At 53.5% G+C, this 19868-nt stretch overlaps 1 protein-coding gene across 1 annotated transcript; it reads left to right on the top strand.

Moving 5' to 3' along the window:
• Positions 1 to 6772: 6772 nt before the first annotated feature.
• Positions 6773 to 19600, top strand: LOC148162825 (lipase maturation factor 1-like). Its single transcript, XM_088017262.1, has 2 exons — positions 6773 to 6964; positions 19163 to 19600. Exons 1-2 carry the CDS (start codon positions 6787 to 6789, stop codon positions 19474 to 19476), a joined length of 492 nt encoding a protein of 163 aa, XP_087873388.1. The 5' UTR covers positions 6773 to 6786; the 3' UTR covers positions 19477 to 19600.
• Positions 19601 to 19868: the final 268 nt, after the last annotated feature.

Below are 19868 nucleotides of genomic sequence, written 5' to 3'. Positions count from 1 at the left end.
ACAGCCTCGTCCTGCCCCGCTGGGTCTCCAGAGAGAGAGGCGAGGGGGCTTACGGGACGCCAGGAGTCCAGTGTCCCTCAGTAACAGACTATCAGGGCTCCGGGCCAAGCTTTCTGTTGAAACACCCCTTCCCGACTTAGTTTGCCAGCTGGCGTGGAGGTTCTGGTTTGGGTCAAAGCCCTCCCCTTGCTTGGGCTAATGTCCACTTGGGAGCTGGCTCTGTCTGTTCCTCGGCCTTCTATGCTATGCGTGCGGAGGACACTGGCAGGAAGATCATGCCCAGATTCCTCCCCCCCTGCCAGCAGGACCGGGGTGTCATGGGCCAGCCCGCGGAGGGTGCTGGTCCTGAGCGGCTTGCTCCAGAGAGGGGAAAGCTGCTCCAAGCTAGTGCATCTTCAGGACGCTGCCCAGCCTCCAGGTATGTGCTCCAGGCTACATCTCTGCACCTTCTTGGGAGCTCTGAAGCCTCCTGAGAAGTAAACCCACACTGCCCCGAGGATGACTGCTGACAGCCCAGTGGGACCCCCGGCTGTGGCCGTTCCTTGAAAAAGTCTGGGGAGAGGGCAATGCTTAACCCAGAGGGCTGAGCCCCAGTGAACACGGTCTGTCCAGTGACATGTGCTACGCAGATGTGTGGAGAACAGCTGTGGTGTCTGCTCTGGCCTCCGCTCACCCCCTGCTGGTCGTGATCCCCCAGCCTCCGGCTGTGCCTATCCATCTCTCCTCTCCCCGGCCTGGGCCCGGGGGCCTGACTCCACCAGCGACATTCAGGCCTTGGTGTGTATGTTTGACAGCAGGCAGAGGCTGCTTCTGTAGCCAGAAACTGTCCTCAGGCAGGGTCCCTGGGGTCTCCAAATACAGTCTTCCTTGGGTAGAGGTGAGCACCAGGCATCCAGGCCAGGCGCCAGCAATATCATCTATGGGGGAAACCGAGTCTGCTGAGGTGTTAGAGACTTGGGATCTGTCCTGCCTTCCTCTGGACACTTCCATCCCGTAAGCCAATTCGTTCCCTTCCTTGTCTGTGCAGATGGGCGTTGTGTAATACCAGGCTCCTAGATCCCTGGGACCCAGACCCCATCCTCATTGTGGACTTTCTGGCTACTCTGGGCTCTTGCTCCCTGTACCCCAGTCCCCGGGACCCCTGCCCTTCACCATCACCTGGGGCCCCATCCCTGTGCACCAAGCTCCCCTGTGTTCTGTTCACTGGACTCCTCTGAGAGGCAACAGGACCAGGGGAGGCTTTCTCAACCCCCTTGCAGGAGGGGAGCCAGGATGTTGGATGATGACTCTCACTCCAGCAAACCAGCTTTCAGGCCCAAATAGGGTGCATGAGCTGCACTTGTCCATCCGAACTTAACTTTCAGATTTAATGAGGCTTCTTGTTCAAGAGATCCAAGTGGGAACCCCTCGGAAGTGGAGCCCCGCAACAGTTATGACGGAGAAAGGCAAATGCTAGCTTGAAATAAAAACATCAGAGAGAAAAATCCTCTTTCAGAGTGAGGGGCCCTGGCTGGCTCTGCCACCACGGAAGGTTCCAGAGACACGGCAGTGCCAAAGGCAAATTAAAATATACCCCGTCAAAAGATTTCCGCTTGTACAAAGTGGAAGAAATCTGATGGTTCTTGGGAGTCCGTCAGGAAGGCTCAGAGCAAGAGTGGCAGAGATTTGACCCCCCACCCCCCCACCCCCCACCAGAGGCTCAGGTCAGGGGCCGAAGGTGCAGGCAGCTCCTGGGGCTTCACATCCAGCTTCCTTGGCTGCAAGCTCTCAAGGAGCTCCAGCGGCTAATCATTCTAATAAAGCATGAGAAGAGGTGCCTCGGAGTGGTTTGTGGGTTGGGCTGCGTGCATGCTGGCCGCCGGCCCCTGACTGCCACCCTCAGGGTGTGGAAAGGGGTTGGAGGGAGTTGTAGGGATCCCCCAAGAAGGTGCCGAAGTTCTGAAGAGGAGGGCGTTGAGGTCATGGGACCTGATGCCGTCTGTCCCCTGCGGCCCCTTGACTTTGGGTGAGTTATGGGGTTCCTCTGGGCAGTCGAGGGGTCCGGAATGCCTCTCTGTTCTGTGGGCTCACGGTGGGGCTTGTGTGAGCCGATGTATGCAGGGTGCTGGGTGTGCAGTAGCCCAGACCTGATGTTTATTGCTTCTCTGCGACTCCTTGTCAGTCCAAGCTAGCAACTTCCGGGGCCCATCCGCACTGCTGGGGTCCATCTCCATCTTCAGGGAGAGCATCAGGAATGCTACCTGTTCTTTTCAGAAATGAGATGTCTGCTTGGATCACTGGACAGCAGTCTTAGGAAGGTAAGACACAATGCTGGATGGTGGTGGGCACGAGCTCCCCCAGCCTATGAAATAAGCAGTTTGGGTGAAATCAGGGGTCTTGCATGCTGGTGCCTTCTGGAGCCCGGTTGGGAGGGGAGCGTGGAACTGCTGTGGGAGAGGCTGTGAGGAGGGCTGGGGCCTCCGGGCCGCTGGAGAGAGGCCCCATTATCCTGACGGCCAGCCTACGTCCTGCTGCCCCCAGACCTCAGGTGACTGCAGATGCATGCCTGAGCCCAGCTCCGGGGGTAGCAGTGTGGTCAACACCATGGTTTTTGGTTTTAAGGCTGTTTGTTACGCAGCATTATTGTGGTGACTGGTCACTGACGCAGCTCTGTGAGCAGAATTCAGCCTGCAAGCCTCCTGTTTGTGACCCCTGGCCTGGGCGCTTCCAAAACTTCTTCCAGGACAGAATCTGACTCTAGGAGAAAAAACTTCACTGCCCATTCTCTTCCCCCATCAGGCTCTACAGCCATGAAATGTAACAGCAATGTGCTTTTTTGCTTTCCTCTCTGCCTTGCAATCGTAGCTCACTGGCTTGCCGGGCCACACAGAACCACATCTCCCTCTGGGGTGCAGGCATGGGAGGCGAGGGTGCCAGGAGAGGAGACGGGTGAGCCAAGCAGAACAGCCGTCCGTGAGTCACAGTTCCCGAAAACCAGCAAATGGCCCAGCACCTGCTCACCCACCCCCACCTGCACCTGCCAGCCTTACCCGGGGTCTTGGCCACTGGACAGTCAGGGTGGGACCAGCCCAAACTGACCACCCCCCCAGAAGAAAGCGACAGATGTTAGTGCCCCTGGGTTCTGTCCCCCCATCAACAGATGTCAAGACATGAAAAATTGGGGTAAATGAAGGGTGGGCGATTAGGTCGGGCCCAAGCTGGGTTCTTGTGGGTGCCAGAGACAGCTGCAAATGCACGTCAGGGACAATTGCCCTGAGGCAGTGGGGGCTGCCAAGCCAGGGTGCCTGGGGACAGCTGGACGAGGTGCCGACATGGGGCTCATTCCTCCGTGAAGCCGTACCGCAGCTGCTGGGAGTACCGCCAGCCTGTAGGCCTGTGTGTGCCTCTGCTCTGGGAAGGCACCGGGGGAGCTGTGGATGGGCCCCCCAGGACGGGCCCAGGGGTTCTGGCTTGTCTGTGGGTCCGTGTGAGACACCAGCCCCAAGCTTGAGCTGACCGATCGTCTCTGGGAAGCCTCCCTTTCTCCCTTCTTGTCCTTTCCTGGGCTCTTTCTCTCTCACTCTGTCCGGGCGGGGCTCGGCACCAGTCCCTCTGTAACCAGCCTGACTTTTTCTCCAACAGTTTTTGGCTTGAAAATGTAGGTTTAGGAGTCCTGCCGCCCAGGCTCCTGGGGTGGGGGAAAGGCCTCTCCAGGGAGAGACCCCCACGTACCTGGGGCTTGCAGGCACTGAGCCCACGGGGTGAGGAAGCCAGCTTGGTGCCGCCTCCCAAGCACCAGCCTCCCGGCCCTGCAGCTGCTCAAGGTTTACAAAAAAGGTTTTGTTTTTAAGTGGAGTGACTTCTTGGAGCATAGGATGTACCCATATCTAAATATTATTCACAAGCTGTGAGATGCTCCCTAATCTAGATGAAGAGGTAAGTTTGGTATAAAGTAATCTATTCCAACAGGTAAAAATGGTGCCTTCTAGGACATTCTGGAACAACATAGGGTATTTTTAAGGTTGGGGGGGTTAGGTGAAATTCACATGGCATAACATTTAAGCATTTCAAAGTGTACATCTGGGTGCCGTTTTGTGCATCCCGACTTTGTGCAGCCATCACCTCTATGTGGCTCCAGAATACTTTTGTTCCTCCCTGCCCCCAGCCCTAGATAACCACCAATCTGCTTTTGGTGTCTGTGGATTTGCTTATCCTGGACATGTCATATACATGGAATCAGACAACATGTGGCCTGTGTGTCTGGTTCTCCCACTCAGCATGATGTGTTTGAGGTTCATCTATATTGTAGCAGGTGTCAACATTTCACTCCTTTTTATGGGCAAGTAATAGACCAGCGCACTTTTGATTAAATTCAGGTGGAAACAGACAGGCACCAAGCCACTGGCCAGCCTTTCTTCGGCCCAAGGCCTGCTCTGTGAGGTCCACTCTCGTGTGGGTTCTAGACCCTCAGACTCACTGGTCCTCTGCAGTCAGCTCCCAGGAAGGCAGGGCCTGGAGGAAATAGAAGAACATGAGCTCCCAGCAGACCTCTCTGATGGCCTCGCCCACCCTGGGTAAACCCGGAGAGGGAGCCTGGAGTCCAGCGAGCTGGATGCTGGACAAGGGCCCTTTTCTACTCTACACAATGCCCCATTGTGCCCTTCTCTAGGGAGAACAATACAACTCGGGCCAGGGGAAGCCGAGGACAAAGGGCCCATTGTGAGGACCGTCCCCACCTGAAAAGCAGCACCCTGGGTCACACCTGATGGCAGAGCTGTCCTTCCTTGCCTTCTGTCCCCTGAGCAACTCCTGCATCCGGGGGATGTATGGAAGCTCGAGTGGGCTTGGGCTGAGGGGCGCCGGATTCTCCCTGCTCTCCCCAGACAGCTGTGCTAGCCCATCCCAAATGCGGCACTTGGATCCTGGAGAGGAGGTACAGATTGTAGCTTTGCTGGAAGGACCTGGAAGCATGGAACAGGGTAACTGTCCCCCTGATCCCCAAGGCTGGGAGCCTCGGGCACATGCTTTCCTGCTGGGGGCTTACCAGGATGCAGAAGATGTTTGTGCCACCACCCCCCCCAGCCAATCTTTTACATGTCCCACTTTACAGTTGGGCTCTGAAAGGAGAGATTTTCACCACAAAAAAATGGGGGGGGCACTTTTTAAAAACTCACACTATAAGATGCATGTGTGCTATTAACCCAACAATGCAGGTGGGGGACAGCTGGAGGCTGAAGAAGGGTTCCAGAAGTTGCTGGTCTGGCCTAGATTTGGGGGAGCCTATGTCCAGAGCCACTCCCTACCCTCACAGAGCTCACATTGCAGGTGGTAAAGATATAATTAAACAAGAATGATCATTTGACCACACAAGTATCAATAATTTATACGTCAAAACACTCAGGGGGCGCCTGGGTGGCTCAGTCATTAAGCGTCTGCCTTCGGCTCAGGCCCTTATCAGGCTCCCTGCTCAGCGGGAAGCCTGCTTCTCCCTCGCCCATTCCCCCTGCTTGTGTTCTCTCTCTTGCTGTGTCTCTCTCTGTCAAATAAGTAAATAAAATCTTAAAAGAACAACACTCAGAACAAGATGTCAAAAGAAAACACCCAGGACAAACATTTGCAATATACACACGAGAAGAGGATCTTTAATATGTAAAGAGCTGTGAAGAATAAGAAAAACCCATGCCTACCTCAGTGATGTGTGCTTCCAGGTACCTCATGGTTTGCCCACTAACCACTAAGGGTCTGAAGCCTACTCTGTCCTGCACACCCTGCGCTCTTCTAAGAAGTGCCTATGAGCCCACCCACTCAGCACCACCTGTCCTGAGCTGTGCCTGGGCTGCTCTATCCTCATAATGTAGAGTTGCTGGTGTTCTCACCAGGGTTCTTCTTTGCTCTGAATCCTCAGCACCTCACTTTCCCCAGGCAGGGGGCTGGGGTGCAGTCTTGAGAGCCGGTAGGAGTGCAGCCTAAGGGGGCTTTGCTGACCCAAGCCGAAGGATCTGGCTGAATTTCAAGACCCGGCCGCTGACTGTGCTTTCCCTCGCCAGCTGTGTAATTGTCACCCCAACATCCTCCCGGGACAGCAGAGATGAGGGCATGGGAAGGGGACACCCGTAGACACCTGGTCACACGCTCAGAGCAGGTAGTGGCCGCCTGGAGCCCTGGGGCGAAGCCTCCGCTCCAACCTTTTCTCTGCTGCAGGGCAACTCCATATACCTTAGGGGCACACGGAGGGTTCCTCTGCTGCCCACACGGACATTGACCAGGCAGGCCCACCCCGTCCTGGCCAGACACGAGCTTTCCAACAGCCCTAGAGAGGCCAGGAGGGCAGCTTCCCAGGTGGGCAAGCAAACCAGGAGCTTCTGCAACATTGGCTGATGAAAGAGCGAATGAGGGACAGCTGGGTGGCTCAGTCAGTTGGGCGGCTGCCTTCGGCTGGCGTCATGATCCCAGGGACCCGGATCGAGTCCCACATCCGGCTCCCTGCTCAGTGGAGTCTGCTTCTCCCTCTCCCACTCCCCCTGCCTGTGCTCTCTGTCAAATAAATAAAATATTAAAAAAAAAAAAAGAAAGAACGAGCGAATGACCGCATGGGTCAGCCCCTTTCCAGGTGGAGTACACGCGGGTCCTTCCTTCCAGGTACCCACCCCTTGCCCTCACTGCTGCAGCACGCCCCGCGGCCTGCGGAGGGCGCGCGCGCGCTCCCCGCCCATGGGCGTGGCCAGCCCGGGCGGGAGCAGCCTCTTGTTCTGGGCGGGGAGCCCGAGCGCGTGGCGCTCCATGCGCATGCGCAGTGGTGGCCCCGCGATGGCGGCGCCCGAGGAGTCACTGAGGAGGCGGAAGGCCGGGAATGCGGGCGCCGAGCCTGGGTCTCCGCCGGGGCCTGGGCCGGGGTGCGACCCCACGGGCTGTTCGGCCCGTCTCCGAGCGGGCACTTTCTGGCTGACCAGGATCGTGCTCCTGAGGGCCCTCGCTTTCATTTACTGTGAGTCCGCGGGGCCGGGGCTCCCGTCACTGTTGCCCCTTCGCACGCGCCCTCGTCCCTCAGACCGTTCCCCACCCCGGGACAGCCCCCCGCCCCTCCCCCCGGGACTCTGCCCACCCACTCCCAACTCTGTCTCCCCTTCCCCCGGGACGCTCCCCAACCCCCCCCCGGACGTCCCTCCCCTCAGGGCGCACCTCCCCCTGGGGCGTCCCTTCCCTCCAGGGCCCTCCCCTTCGACGCCCCTCCCACCCGGGACGTGCCTCTCCCCTCCAAGGCGCCCCTCACCCCGGACCCGCCTCTCCGTGGGGCGTCCCGCTCCCCGACCCCGCGATGCTCTCCCAAGGACGTCCCGTCCCACAGGACGCTTCTCACCCCCCCCCGCCCGCCCCTCTTCCCGGGACGTGCCCCTCCCTCCCCTCCAGGACACCCCTCCCCCCGGCACACACCCCCACGCTCCACCGGAGGTCCCTTCCTCTGGGACACTTCCCACCCCCTACGCTCCCTTGCCCCTGGGCGCCCCCCAACGCTTCTCCCCTCCTCACAGTTGCTAGATGCCCCTTCCCCCGGGATGTTTTTCCCCCAATACCCCTCCCACAGGCCCCCCCCCAGAGGGATGTACAATAGAGCCCCCTTCCCTGCCCCTCCTCCCCCTGGGTGGGGTGGGGTCTGGACCGGTGGGGTTGGGGGGGCTGAAGGTGCTCGAAGGTGACTTCACCTGCCCCCTGCCCTGACTTCTGTACTTTCCAGAGCCAGGTTCCCCAGTTGGCCTGGGCTGGGAAACGGGGGGGGGGGGGGGGGGCGGGGGGCTCATCTCCCAGGAGATCGACCGACCAGGGGACGCCGCTGCAGAGTCCCTGTCCACAGAGCCCTGTCCGTTAGCCACCTGCGCCCCCCACTCACATGCTGCACCTAGGCCACGGGCAGCCCCTTGCGCAGCCAGGGAGCCTGTGAGTAGAGGCGGAGCTGGGCCCCAGGCCTCACTTTTGCTCCGGAGGCTTCAGAGCAGCCTTCTTGGCACCGTGAAGACTTCAGGAGCAGGTGAAGCTTGAACCTCAGCCTTCACCTGACCAGGCTGGGAGCCACTAGGCCCTCAGCCGTGCAGAGCCCGCAGCAGCCCTGGGCCACAGAGGTTAAGGCCTGCAGGCCCCGAACCCACCTCCCCGCCCCAGCCCCTGCACCCACAAGGGTGCAAGAGCCAGTGGGGGAAGTCTGCGGCAGTGGAGCACAAACTCAGATTCTCAAACCAACCTGGGGACCAGGCTGAGACAAGCCTGTGGTCTCTGCTAGAGGGATCCAGAGGGTACTGGTCCCTGGCGTTGCCAGTCTCGACTGTGCCAGGGTCACTGAACATCTCAGCTTCGGTTCTACAGCTCTTCCTCCCACGAGGAAGCAGCAGTGTCCTTCCAGAAACCCTGAACAGTGGTGTGCACCCTAGGAGGGCGAGGCTGGCTTGGGCGTCTTCTAGCGCACAGTGGAGACCAGGCTTTCTGGAGCGATTCGGTGGACCGTGGGGTCCCCAGCGTGGGCTTTCCGCAATGCTGCCCTCTCTTTTGTTACGGTAATTCTTGCCAGCGCTGCTCTATCCTCCACAGTTTTAAATAGTCATTCTGAATGTTTGAGCTGTCACTTAGCAAAAGATGGAGCGCAGACAGGGTTCCCCAAGGAGGGGGCTTTGGTAGACTGCTACCAGGAGAACCTGTAGCGCTGGCAGCTCGCTAACACCCGCCCCAGGCTTTCTGGTGATCCCGCATGCCCCTGATCTCCCTCCGCGGGGATTCCTTGTTCCAGTCCCAAGGAGACAGTTCTGAGCTGCTGGGTCAAGCGGACATTTTGAGCCCTGTGTTGAGTACGGAACCAGTTGCTTTGAGACATTTTTTTCCTATCTTTATATTTGGGGTAGAATCAGTGTTTTTCAGCTTATGAGGGAACTGGTTTCCCATCTTCCAGGGACGAGGTTCTCTGACGGCTGGCCCCGGGCAAGTGGGCGCCTATTTTGCATTGGTCTCTTTCTAGAAGGTTCTGGAGCTTTCTGGTAGCATGAGCTACCTCAGAGTTTCTTTCTGAAGTCCCAGGGTTTTTCAGGATGCCATAGGGGCTGTACACACGTTTCACTTGATGTTGAATTTTATAGTTGCCCTTGTGGACTCCTGACCCCACCACAAGGCTGAATAAGGAACCCCTGCCCTGTGCTTCATTCTCTGCACATTTAAGAGAGTTCTTACAACACTGTCTTTAGTGTGCCTGTTCATCCACCTATGAGCTTGCAGCCTGACAGTGTTCTATTTATACTTCTATTCTCCATCTTCTAGGGGCATCTCCTGCTTCATAAAATTTCCTTGACTTGTTGCAGTCTTTATCATTACTCTTTGTCCCCATGGGATACTTTTCCACCTGTGTCCCCCTTCCCTCCTCACTCCCCACTCCCAGCTTCTTGGTGTGGACACTCAGGACACAGACGGCCCACCTGAGAGGCCCCCTGACTCTCTCTGGGTTGTATTCACAGTTCTTCAGATCTCACATTGCTGTCCTTTTTTCTTTTATTTTTTTATTCTCTCTTTTTGCTGGGGTTAATCCCCAAACAACTTTTCAAGAAAGAATTTGGAGGTGAATTTTCTGTGTTTTTCTTGCCCTCATGGGAATTATTGAATTGCCTGGGTCTTCCATTCTCATTCAAAGCAGGTTTTCTCAGAACTTTTTGGGTTGATGATGAGAAGTCTTCACACAGCCTGATCCCTGCTCTTCCCCAGATGCCTAAACACAAACACTTTCATTTTTTTTCCTTTTTCTTTTTTTAAGATTTATTTATTTGAGAGTGAAAGCACGAGTGGGGTGAGGGGCAGAGGGAGAAGCACACTCCCCGCTGAGCAGGGAGCCTGATGAGGGGCTCATCCCAGAATCATGATGTGAACCAAAGGCAGACGCTTAGCCGACTGAGCCACCCAGGTGCCCCAACGCTTTCGTTTTTCTACTGACACACTCTGACACCACATGTGGGGGGGTTTTCCTCACAAGCAGTTCTGACAGTATCTGCCTGGCATGAGTGCAGACCACGCCCCACCAGGCTGAGGGCCCCGTCCCACAAGACCGCCCCCTCTTCAGATGCCACTCACACATCCAGGCTGTCACCAGCTGTAAGTCAGGGTTTTCACGACCCCCTTCTCAAGCGCCATAATTTGTTAGAACGGCTCACAGAACTCAGGGAAACACCTTACTTCAGTTACTGGTTCATCATCAAGGCTATAACTCAGGAACAGCAGATGGAAGTCACCCACAGGGCGGGTGGGGGGTGTGAGGGTGGGGAAGGAGCATGGAGCTTCCAGGCCCTGCCTCCTGCCCGGGAGCGCCACCCTCCCCCTCCTGGCACCTCCATGTGCCCACAGGCTCCAGAACCCCTTCATTTTGGGTTTTTAGGGAGGCCCCGTTACACAGGCGTGGTTGATGAGATCATTCATCATTGGTGATGGGCTTGGTCTCCGGCCTTCTAATCACACGTCGGGTCCCCTAATCACACGTCGGGTCCCCTGGCTACCAACCCCCGAGCTCCAAGAGTCACCTAGTTGGTGTGAACCCAGGTAAGGCTGAAAGGGGCTTGTTATGAACCACAGCAGATGCTCCTCTCAGCCCCGAAACTCAGGAAATTCCCAGGAGCTGGGACAAGGAGCACATAAATGTTTCTTATGTGGCGGTATCACAGTGACCTGTGTTTTCCTCTGGAAACTTTCGGAATCCCTGCTGCCTTGCCATCTTACTCTGGGTCCTTGTTATTTAATGGCGTGTCTACGTGAGAGGCCCTTCCTCATTCTCGGGGGACTCTGGGCTCATTAATTCTCAGGATTCCTGCCCTAGTTCTGGACAGCTTCTCTGACCCTGCCCAGTCTGCTGCCTCTGGGTTCCTGTGTGTCTGAACACCCCAAGTGGGTCCCAAATGTGCTCCATTCAGGGACGCCTGCCCCATCAAGCCTCCCCAGCTTCGCTGGAGCCTGCCAGAGAAGCCACTTCAAGAAGCTAAACAAGGGTCTGTTAGAGAAGATGGGCCCCTCCCAGGCCCTGTGGACTGTGCTGCTGTGACTGCCCTGGTCCGCTGAGTGTCCACAAGTGGCGATGTAGGGTCTCCAGAGGGGTGCTGAGTACTGTGGGAGCAGAGTGGTGTAGGAAAGACGCTAGGGTTCAAAGCCGACGGCCAGTAAGGAATTCTTGAGATGTCTTTGGTGCAAAAAAGTCGTTTTATTAAAGCTCGGGGACAGGACCCGTGGGCAGAAAGAGCTGCGCTGGGGTCATGAGGAATGGCCCATTGTATACTTTAAAGTTGGGAGGGGGTTAGGGACAGTGTAAGTCTCCCAGGAATTTTGGAAACAAGGTTTCTAGGATCATGAGGGCACTAGCTATTACTAGGAAAAGGTCATTTATTACCATTTAGTAAAAACTCAGTCATGAGACCCTTCAGATGTGTATCGGTGGGCCATATGCTTGGGGGATGCTGCCAACATGTATCTTGGGGGGTAGAGATAAAGGAAGTTTCCAAAGGAATTCTTACATGTTAAAGTAGACTTACAGGGTCCTGGTTGGGGGTGGGGGTGGGATCAGGCTGGGATTGCCTTTTGCCCTTAGCAAAGTGTCAACATCGAGGCAGTTGAGCCCCTAGAGGAATGTCACTGCCTGTTTCAAGGTCTTGTCAGTGGGCTGCAGGGAGTAAGGAAATTTAATAATTTCTCTTCTGCCTGTGTTTCCCACATCACAGAGGAAGTTGACACGTAAGCGGATTGCACATCTCAGTTTCCCACTGTTACCGTGGAGTCCTTGGAATAACATTTCTTTGAAAATCCTAATTCTAAAGGGTCTCAAGGCTAGTTTTGGTCCAACTCTGATTCTTGCTTTTGCTTTACACATGTTTTGTGCAGTTGCTCTGTTGGCTTTCCTTATTTCTGTTATACATGGTAGAGTTTTATTACTTCTCGCCCCCGACCAGCGGTTGCTCTTTGAGGTGAGTCTAAACTGCACTTTCTAGAAGCAGAAGCTTGTTGCCCTCCCTGTCAGGACGCATGACGTCTTCCCCTTCTTGGGCTCTTGGGCTCTTGCAGCTCAGATAGCGCCCAAGTGTGGGCATGGAGTGCAGTGTGGAGGCCGCAGTGCTGCGGGCATCGTACTTGCAGAAATTTTGAGGAAAAAAATGGGACCAAAAAAAATCCTGTTTCATTGTATGTAGTTGTGAGATTTCACTGGTTCTGGGAGTTCATGGAAATTAGCTCTTGTTCTGTGCTCCAGGCCCTTAGATTCTAATGAAATGCTCTGCTTGGTTTTACAAGGTTCTCTGTAAAACGCTTCCAGGTTGTTTAAAAGACAAGTAACACTGCCTACTTGTGAGCTTTCTGCAGCACATGCCTCTGAAGAAATGGCACTGCGCGTTACTGTGCCAAGGCCCAGAGTTTAACCACACTCAATAAAAACCAGCCAGCCGAGAATGGCATTTGGGGATGATTCTGTTTTAATTTTATAGCAATTCATCTGAGTGAGAGAGAAAACTAAATTTTTGTTTTCTAAAGAAAATATTTGCAGACATCCTTGATAATGCATATTTAGGTAATCTGCTCACCTCTCCTAGGTCAGTGTCTGGGTTACCCCCACACCCCCACCCCCAGTGAGTGGCTGAGCACCTCCATGCCTAGGCCCTGTCTCTTGCCTTCCTGGACTGGGAGAGGGGTCTGTCTCCTGCCTCCTTCCTGGGCTGGGGTGGGGTTCTGTCTCTTGTCTTCCTGGGGTGGGGGTCTGTCGCCTGCCTTCCTGGGCTGGGGGTGGGGCTGACTCCGGCCTTCCTATGGTGAGGGTGGGAGGCAGACTCCTGCCTTCCTGGGCTGGGGTGGGGGTGGGGCTGACTTCTGCCTTCCTAGGGTGGGGGGTGGGGGCTGACTAAGGCTTTGTAGGTTCAATTGGTTGGTTTAGCTTTTGAGATGCTGTGATATTTTGACATTTTACTTCTTTCTACTTAGCCGTTTCTGTAAGAGGAGTGGAAATTGAAATAGGTTTTCTTTTCTGAAATTTTAATCCCAGCCATGTTCATTGTTTCCTGATAAGATAGAAAGTTTCCTATGCTCTTGCCTTAGAATTGCCTTTTTTTTTTAAAATATTTTATTTATTTATTTGACAGAGAGAGACACAGCGAGAGAAGGAACACGAGCAGGGGAGTGGGAGAGGGAGAAGCAGTCTTCCCACTGAGCAGGGAGCCTGATGCGGGACCCGAGCCGAAGGCAGAGATGCTTAACAACTGAGCTACTCAGGCGCCCCCTTAGAATTGCTTTTTTTTTCTATTTTTTTAAAAGATTTTATTTATTTATTTGAGAGAGAGAGAATGAGAGATAGCACGAGAGGGAAGAGGGTCAGAGGAAGAAGCAGACTCCCTGCTGAGCAGGGAGCCTGATGCGGGACTCGATCCCAGGACTCCAGGATCATGACCTGAGCCGAAGGCAGTCGCTTAACCAACTGAGCCACCCAGGCGCCCTAGAATTGCTTTTTAAAACTAATTGGTGAGGGGCATCTGGGTGGCTCAGTCAGCTGAGTGTCTAGACGTCTTTGGCTCTGGTTGTGATCCCAGGGTCCTGGGATCAAGCCCTATTTGGGGCTCCCTGCTCAGCGGGGAGTCTGCTCCCTCTCTCTCTGCCCCTCCCCACTCGTGTGTGCTCTCTCTGCTCTTCCTCTCTCAATTAAATAAAATCTCTTAAAAAGAACTAATTGGTGAGACCAGGGATCCCTGGTGGCTCAGTCGGTAAGAGCATCCGACTCTTGATCTTGGGGTTGTGAGCTCGAGCCCCACTTTGAGCATAAAGATTACTTTAAAAAAAAAGAGAGAAGTCCTAAAACTAATTGGTTAGACCAAATCTTGTTTTCCTTCCATGGCAATGGAGTGTGAATTGTGGTTGCAGGGAGGAAGGACATGCCTCTGTTCTGTCATCGCTAATTAGGTGCCTGTGTGGGTGAGCCCCAGGGTTCTGGAATGGGCCACGGCAGCCTAAGTCAGGGGATAGACCAGCTGGGCTCCACCTGGGGGAGCACCGCTGTGGAGGTAGCCTCCGAGGTCAGCGGCCTGTGGCCTTGGTCAGCTTCTGCCCCAGGCGGGGACGGGTGAGGGAGAAGAGCGGCATTGTGTACTCCGCTGCCCTCCCACTGACCCTCTGTGGTTGGGTGGTGGGCTTTCGTCCTCGGGTGACTCCCACCCGGTCCCCCTTCCCTTGGCCTCCTGTGGTCATGTAAGGGTCAGGCCTCACTTCTCTTTCTCCACTGCTGTGAGCTGCATATAGTGGGCTTTCAAGAAACTTGGAAGAAAAAAAACCAACCTATTAAGGAAACTCCACAGACTTTATTGGGATTTCCCACCCCGGGGCCCCTCCCAGGGCCACACTGCACTTCGCTGCCTTGCTCGTCTCCTTTGTCCCCTCTGGTCTTTGGCAGTCTAGAGGCCTTTCCCGGCTTTTCATGACCTTGGTCGTTTTGAGCAGTTCTGGTCCCATATTTGGTCCGATGCCGCTCACACTGGGTTTGTCTGGTGTTTCTTGGGATGAGATGGGTCACAGAGGTGAGGTGCCCTTGTTACCAGATCGGGTGCCCGAGTCCACATGACTCGCTGCGGGCGATACCGACCTGGGTCACCTGGTGAAGGTGTGTTTCCAGGTGTCTCCCATGCGTTCCCTGTCCTCTGGAAGCCCGTCACCGGGCCCGGCCCGTGCCCCAGGAGAGGGAGGACTCAGCGCCACCCCCGGAGGGGCATCTCCACATATCTTTGGGAATTCCTCTGTGAGGAAGGTTCGTGTCTTGTCTCCACGTCTTAGCCAGTCCTCACACTGAGTTGGGCTCTGGGTTGTGTCCCACGCTTTCCCTTGCTGTGGCTTCAGACCGTCCAGCTCCGGTCGGCTCTGGTGCTTTCCGCCTGCTTCGCTGGTGCCCCTGCCACGGGCCGCTTGCCTCGCCCTTGTGTCCCAGCCCTAAGACTAGCCGTTTCTCTGGCTGTGGTTTCTTTACTGGGGAGTGGTGTTCAGAACCCAGATCTGCGTGCCGGGAGTGCCCGATGTCACGTGTGGTCATTCACATCCGGTTGTTTCCCCGCACATCCATCCGAATGTTTGCCAGGGTAACATGAATTCACACTGGCTTCTCCAGTCCTAACCCAGGACACAAGGTAGGTGCGCTCCTTCCTTCCTTGCTTCTCTGGAACGTCCGTGTCTCCTGGTGGGAATCTTGCCCCACTGTCCACCATGCTTTGTTTGCAAAGCAGTTTCAGAATCGTCCGCACACGCCAAGAGAAAGACCAACCAGACTCCAGCATTTATCAACCATTCCTTTGGTCTTTGTCCTTAGAGTTTTCACTCAAAGCATTTTCCGGAGTTACTTAGGCCAGCCCTCCCATCCCCCTTCCGCGCAGTGTGGTCATGTTAGACATCTGCCATAGAGTGCCATTCATATGTCACAGTCTACATTCCATCCTGGCATCCTCTGACCTCCAGGCTGGCTTTTTTGATAGTTTGTAAACATTTAAGTTCATTTTTTGTGACATACAGTTCTATGGGTTTTGACAAATGCATGCTTATCCATCACTCTGGTACCATACAGAGTAGTTGTATCCCCCCCAAATTCCCCTGTGCATGTAGTCACCTACTGCTCCCCCCCCCCCCCCCCCGCGCCCCCGCACGTCTGCTGTCATCCATGCTCTGCCCTTGTGGCTTTGCCTTTTCTAATATAAATGGAATCCTAGAGTATGTAGCCTTTGGGTCTGGCTTCTGTTAGAAAAGGGCATTTATGGTCCTTCTGTGCTATTGTATGAATCAGTGGCTTGTGTATTTTCCCTCGACTGTTATCCGTTGTAGGCATGTACCACCTGTGTTTATGTTTACTCCCACACTGGGGGACCTCTGTGTTGTTTCCCACGTTAGCAGTTATGAACCAAGCCCGTTTGCTCCATTTGCATGCAGACTTTTGTGGAAATGAAACTTTTCAGTTCACATGGGCAAATACCTAAGCGTATAATTCCTGGGTCATATATGGTAGATCCATGTTCAACTTTAGAAGAAACTGCCACCACGTCGTCCACAGTGGCCATGGCAGTTTGCCTTCCCACCAGTCATGAACGTCTGGGGTTCTGAATCCTCTGGGACATTTGGTATTTTCAGTTTTTTGGATTTTGTCTGTTGTGATAGGTGTGTGGTGATATTGCATTGGGGCTTTAATTAGCATTTCCCCAATAAATGATATTGAGCATCTTTTCTGTGTTTATTTACCATCTGTGTATCTTATTTGTGTGAAACAGATGACTTCAGTGTCCAGATATTTTGTCCATTTTAAACATTGGGTTGTTTGTTTCCTTATTCTTGAGTTTATTAAAAGTACTTTAATATTCTGGATACAGGATATTGTGGTACTTTAAATATTCTGGATACAAGTCCATTATCAGGTCCTTTGTGTGGTTTGTAAATGTTTTCTCCCAATCTGTGGCTTGTCCTTTCATTCTCTTACAAGTCTCATTTGTAGAGTGGGAGCTTTTCATCTGATAAAGTAGTTTATCCGTTTTTTTTCTTTCTTGGGTCACGCTTCTGGTGTTGTGTCTGAAAACTCATCGCCACCCCCAAGCCACAGATTTTCTTGTAGAAGTTCTCAACTTTTACACTTCACCATGAGGTCTACGGTCCTTTGTGAGGAAATTTTGGTGTAAGGTGTAAGACATGTGTCTGGGCTCATCTCTTTGCATATGGTCATCCACTTGCTCCATGCCGCTGGTTGAAAAGACCATCTTTCTCCACTAAACTGTCTTTGCCCTTTGTCGGAAATCAGTGGGCTGTATTTGTGTGGGTCTATTCCTGGGCTCTGAGTCCTGTTCCATGACGTCTGGGTCCCTCCTTCTGCCAGAACCACACTGTGTTTGGTTTTTTTTTTTTAAGATTTTATTTATTTATTTGACAGAGAGAGACACAGCGAGAGAGGAAACACAAGTAGAGGGAGTGGGAGAGGGAGAAGCAGGCTTCCCGCTGAGCGGGGAGCCCGATGCGGGGCTAGATCCCAGAATCCTGGGATCATGACCTGAGCTGAAGGCAGACGCTTAACTGACTGAGCCACCCAGGTGCCCCCTGTTGTGCTTTAAAAAAAACAAAAACAAAAAAACAATGGTTTATTTAGGAGTGTGTGGTGTAATCTCTGAAGATTTGGGTGTTTCCAGATAACGTCCTGTGACTGATGCTAGGTTAATTCTCTTTGTTCGGGGCACACGTTTTTTAGATTCCAGTTCTTTTCTATATGTTGATATTTGCTGTATGGCTCACAGCATGGAGCGTCCTGGCGAATGTCCCACATATAGTTGAAAATCGTACCTATTTTGCTGTTTGGTAAAGTGTTCTAAGGATGTCACATTGTTGTATCTTGCTCTCTTATGCTAGATGGCAATCTAGAAGCATTGGGTCAAGTCAATTAACATACATATAGGATATATACATATATGTATTGGTGAGGTAATTTAAATATACATAAGTTTTGTTGCTAGATTCATGAGCATTTCATATTATTACGTGTTTGTTAATTCTTTATCGTTATGCAATATCCTTTTTTTATCCCTCATACTGTTCCTTGTTTTTATGTCTCTTGTCTGATATTCATATAGCCATCAGCCTTCTTTTGATTAACATTTGTATGATATATCTTTTTCCACGCTTTTAATTTACCTATGTGTTTATATTTTAAACGTGTTTCTTGTAGACAGCATAGATTTGAGTCCTTTTTTTTCTAATTTGAGAGAGAGTGAGCAAGAGAGAGAGAGAGAGAGAGCGCATGAGCAGGGGCAGAAGGAGAGGGAAAAGCAGACTGTCGGCTGAGCAGGGAGCCCGACGTGGGACTCCATCCCAGAACTCTGGGATCATGACCTGAGCCAAAGGCAGACGCTGAATCGACTGAGCCACCCAGGCGCCCCTGAGTCCTGCTTTTTTATCCAGTCTGACAATTTCTGTCTTTATTGGTGGGTTTAGAACAATCTCATTTCAAGCAACAGATTAAAATCTATCATATTGCTAGTTGTTTTCTATTTGTTCTTTCTGTTCTTTTTTTTCTCTTTTCCTGCCTTCTCTTTGGTTAGTTTAGCATCTTCTATAATTCCATTCTTGTGTCTCTATTAATTACTTAGAATTGTTTAAATTTTTATTTGCTCTCCCATAGGACTTGCAATAAACATTTTAAATTAATGTGTGCCTCCCTCCGTGTAATAATATCCCACTTCCTGTGTGGCGTCCGGTCCTTCTAAGAGTGTGTTCCAACATCTCCATCTGGCCTCGGTGCTGCTTTCTCCTATACTTTCCTTCATATACTTTAGCTGATTCTGGCCTGTTTTGCTTTAGATGAGGAGTCACACACATTTCCAACAGTGAACATTACACCAGGAGCCTAAACCAGTGTATGTGGAACTAGAAACTGAACCACCGCCATGCTCCCTCCTCTACCTCCGCCCCATCCCTGCCCCGTGATGCAGCTGACTGCAGGTGTGCAGCTGGGTCCGTCAGTGCGTGTGCTCCCACGGGGCATCCGGCGGGCATCCCTGGGTCCCGAGACGGCCTCTTGCCTGGCTCTTTCCCCTTGGTGGGCCTTGAGTTTCCCTGCTCTTCACGTTTGCAGATGGGAATGTTGTGCCCTCTCTCCTCTCCTGTAGCATCCCCGTGCAGACACTTCTGTGCAAACTCTCGAGTCTAGAGAATGCTAGCGTGCTCTTCCGGTGGCGGGGGGAACTTGAAGGAAACCAGTGGTTTGAGAGCGGGTGGTCATGACTTGCACGTGAGCTGCAGCCCCATCTGGGAGGGGCACCATGGACCAGCCCCACGAGCCGTCCAGACATGTGTTATCATGACAAAGGCTGAGTGCAGTCAGGGGTCCTTACCTGGCCGTTCACCTGTAACCGCACATACATGTGACACCAGCATCTGTCTCATGTACACATACACAACACATGTAAGTAGACACACCCATGTAGGTTTGTATACGTGTGCACACACAGCCTAGCTTCTCCAGCTTGGGTCTTCCAGTATTTCCCCCGAGATTTTGGAATTTGGACCTCTTGTGTCCCTGCTTTGATTCCAAACCATGGGTCAGACGCCCCCTCATCTTCTCGCCCAGCCAAGCCCCCTCCTGCAGATGTCCACAGATCGCTGTGCTCCTGCTCATGGTCCTTTGGTCTTTTTCTTCCAGTTGTGGCATTCCTGGTGGCTTTCCATCAGAACAAGCAGCTGATTGGAGATCGGGGCCTGCTGCCCTGCCGCACGTACCTAAAGAGCGTACAGCAGTATTTCCGGGGCCCGGTCGGCTGGGATGCCGTGAGCTATGCACCCACCGTGCTCTGGCTGCTGGACTGGTCACACATGGACTCCAACCTGGATGCCCTCGCACTTCTCGGGTTGGGTGTCTCCTCTTTCGTCCTGGTCACCGGCTGTGCCAATATGGTGCTCATGGCCACTCTCTGGGTTCTCTACATGTCCCTGGTCAACGTGGGACAGATCTGGTAAGCAGGAAGAAGTGAAGTCCTGGAGTCCAGGTGTGCTGTGATTCCATGGCCTGGGAACGTCACAGGCCTCAGAACAAGCCATAGCCTCCGGGCAGCTGGGGAGATGGAGCAAGCTTGCCTCTTACATTAGTTCAGAAGAACATCGCCATTTCAATTAGGCTGTAGTAGAGTCTGCTAGTTGCCAGTCGACCAAAATCCAAGGGACTTTGTCCTTTGGGAAGAGTAACGATTCTGTAGGGTGTGGCATGGCCACCCCCGAGAGAGCATGTAGTCAGCCTCCTAGGGCCGGGAACCTGTGAGGTGGACGTGGAGTCCCTCTGTGGGCTTCTGGGAGTGCTGTGGTGGGGGGCGGGCTTGATTTGGAGGCTTGTTTCTTCTGCTACTCCCTGCTCC

Source organism: Eumetopias jubatus, unplaced genomic scaffold (assembly GCF_037043125.1).
Source record: "Eumetopias jubatus isolate StellerSeaLion01/CBP00866 unplaced genomic scaffold, mEumJub1_p1.0 scaffold_12, whole genome shotgun sequence".
Taxonomy (NCBI): Eukaryota; Metazoa; Chordata; class Mammalia; order Carnivora; family Otariidae; genus Eumetopias; species Eumetopias jubatus.
Note: the sequence above shows the minus strand (reverse complement) of the source record. Positions and strands in the feature narration are given on the sequence as shown.

Coding starts and splice junctions, on each gene's coding strand:
- LOC148162825 (XM_088017262.1), top strand. CDS start 6,787: ATGGCGGCGCCCGAGGAGTCACTGAGGAGGCGGAAGGCCGGGAATGCG. Junction 6,965..19,162: donor GGCCCTCGCTTTCATTTACT/GTGAGTCCGCGG, acceptor TTTTTCTTCCAG/TTGTGGCATTCCTGGTGGCT.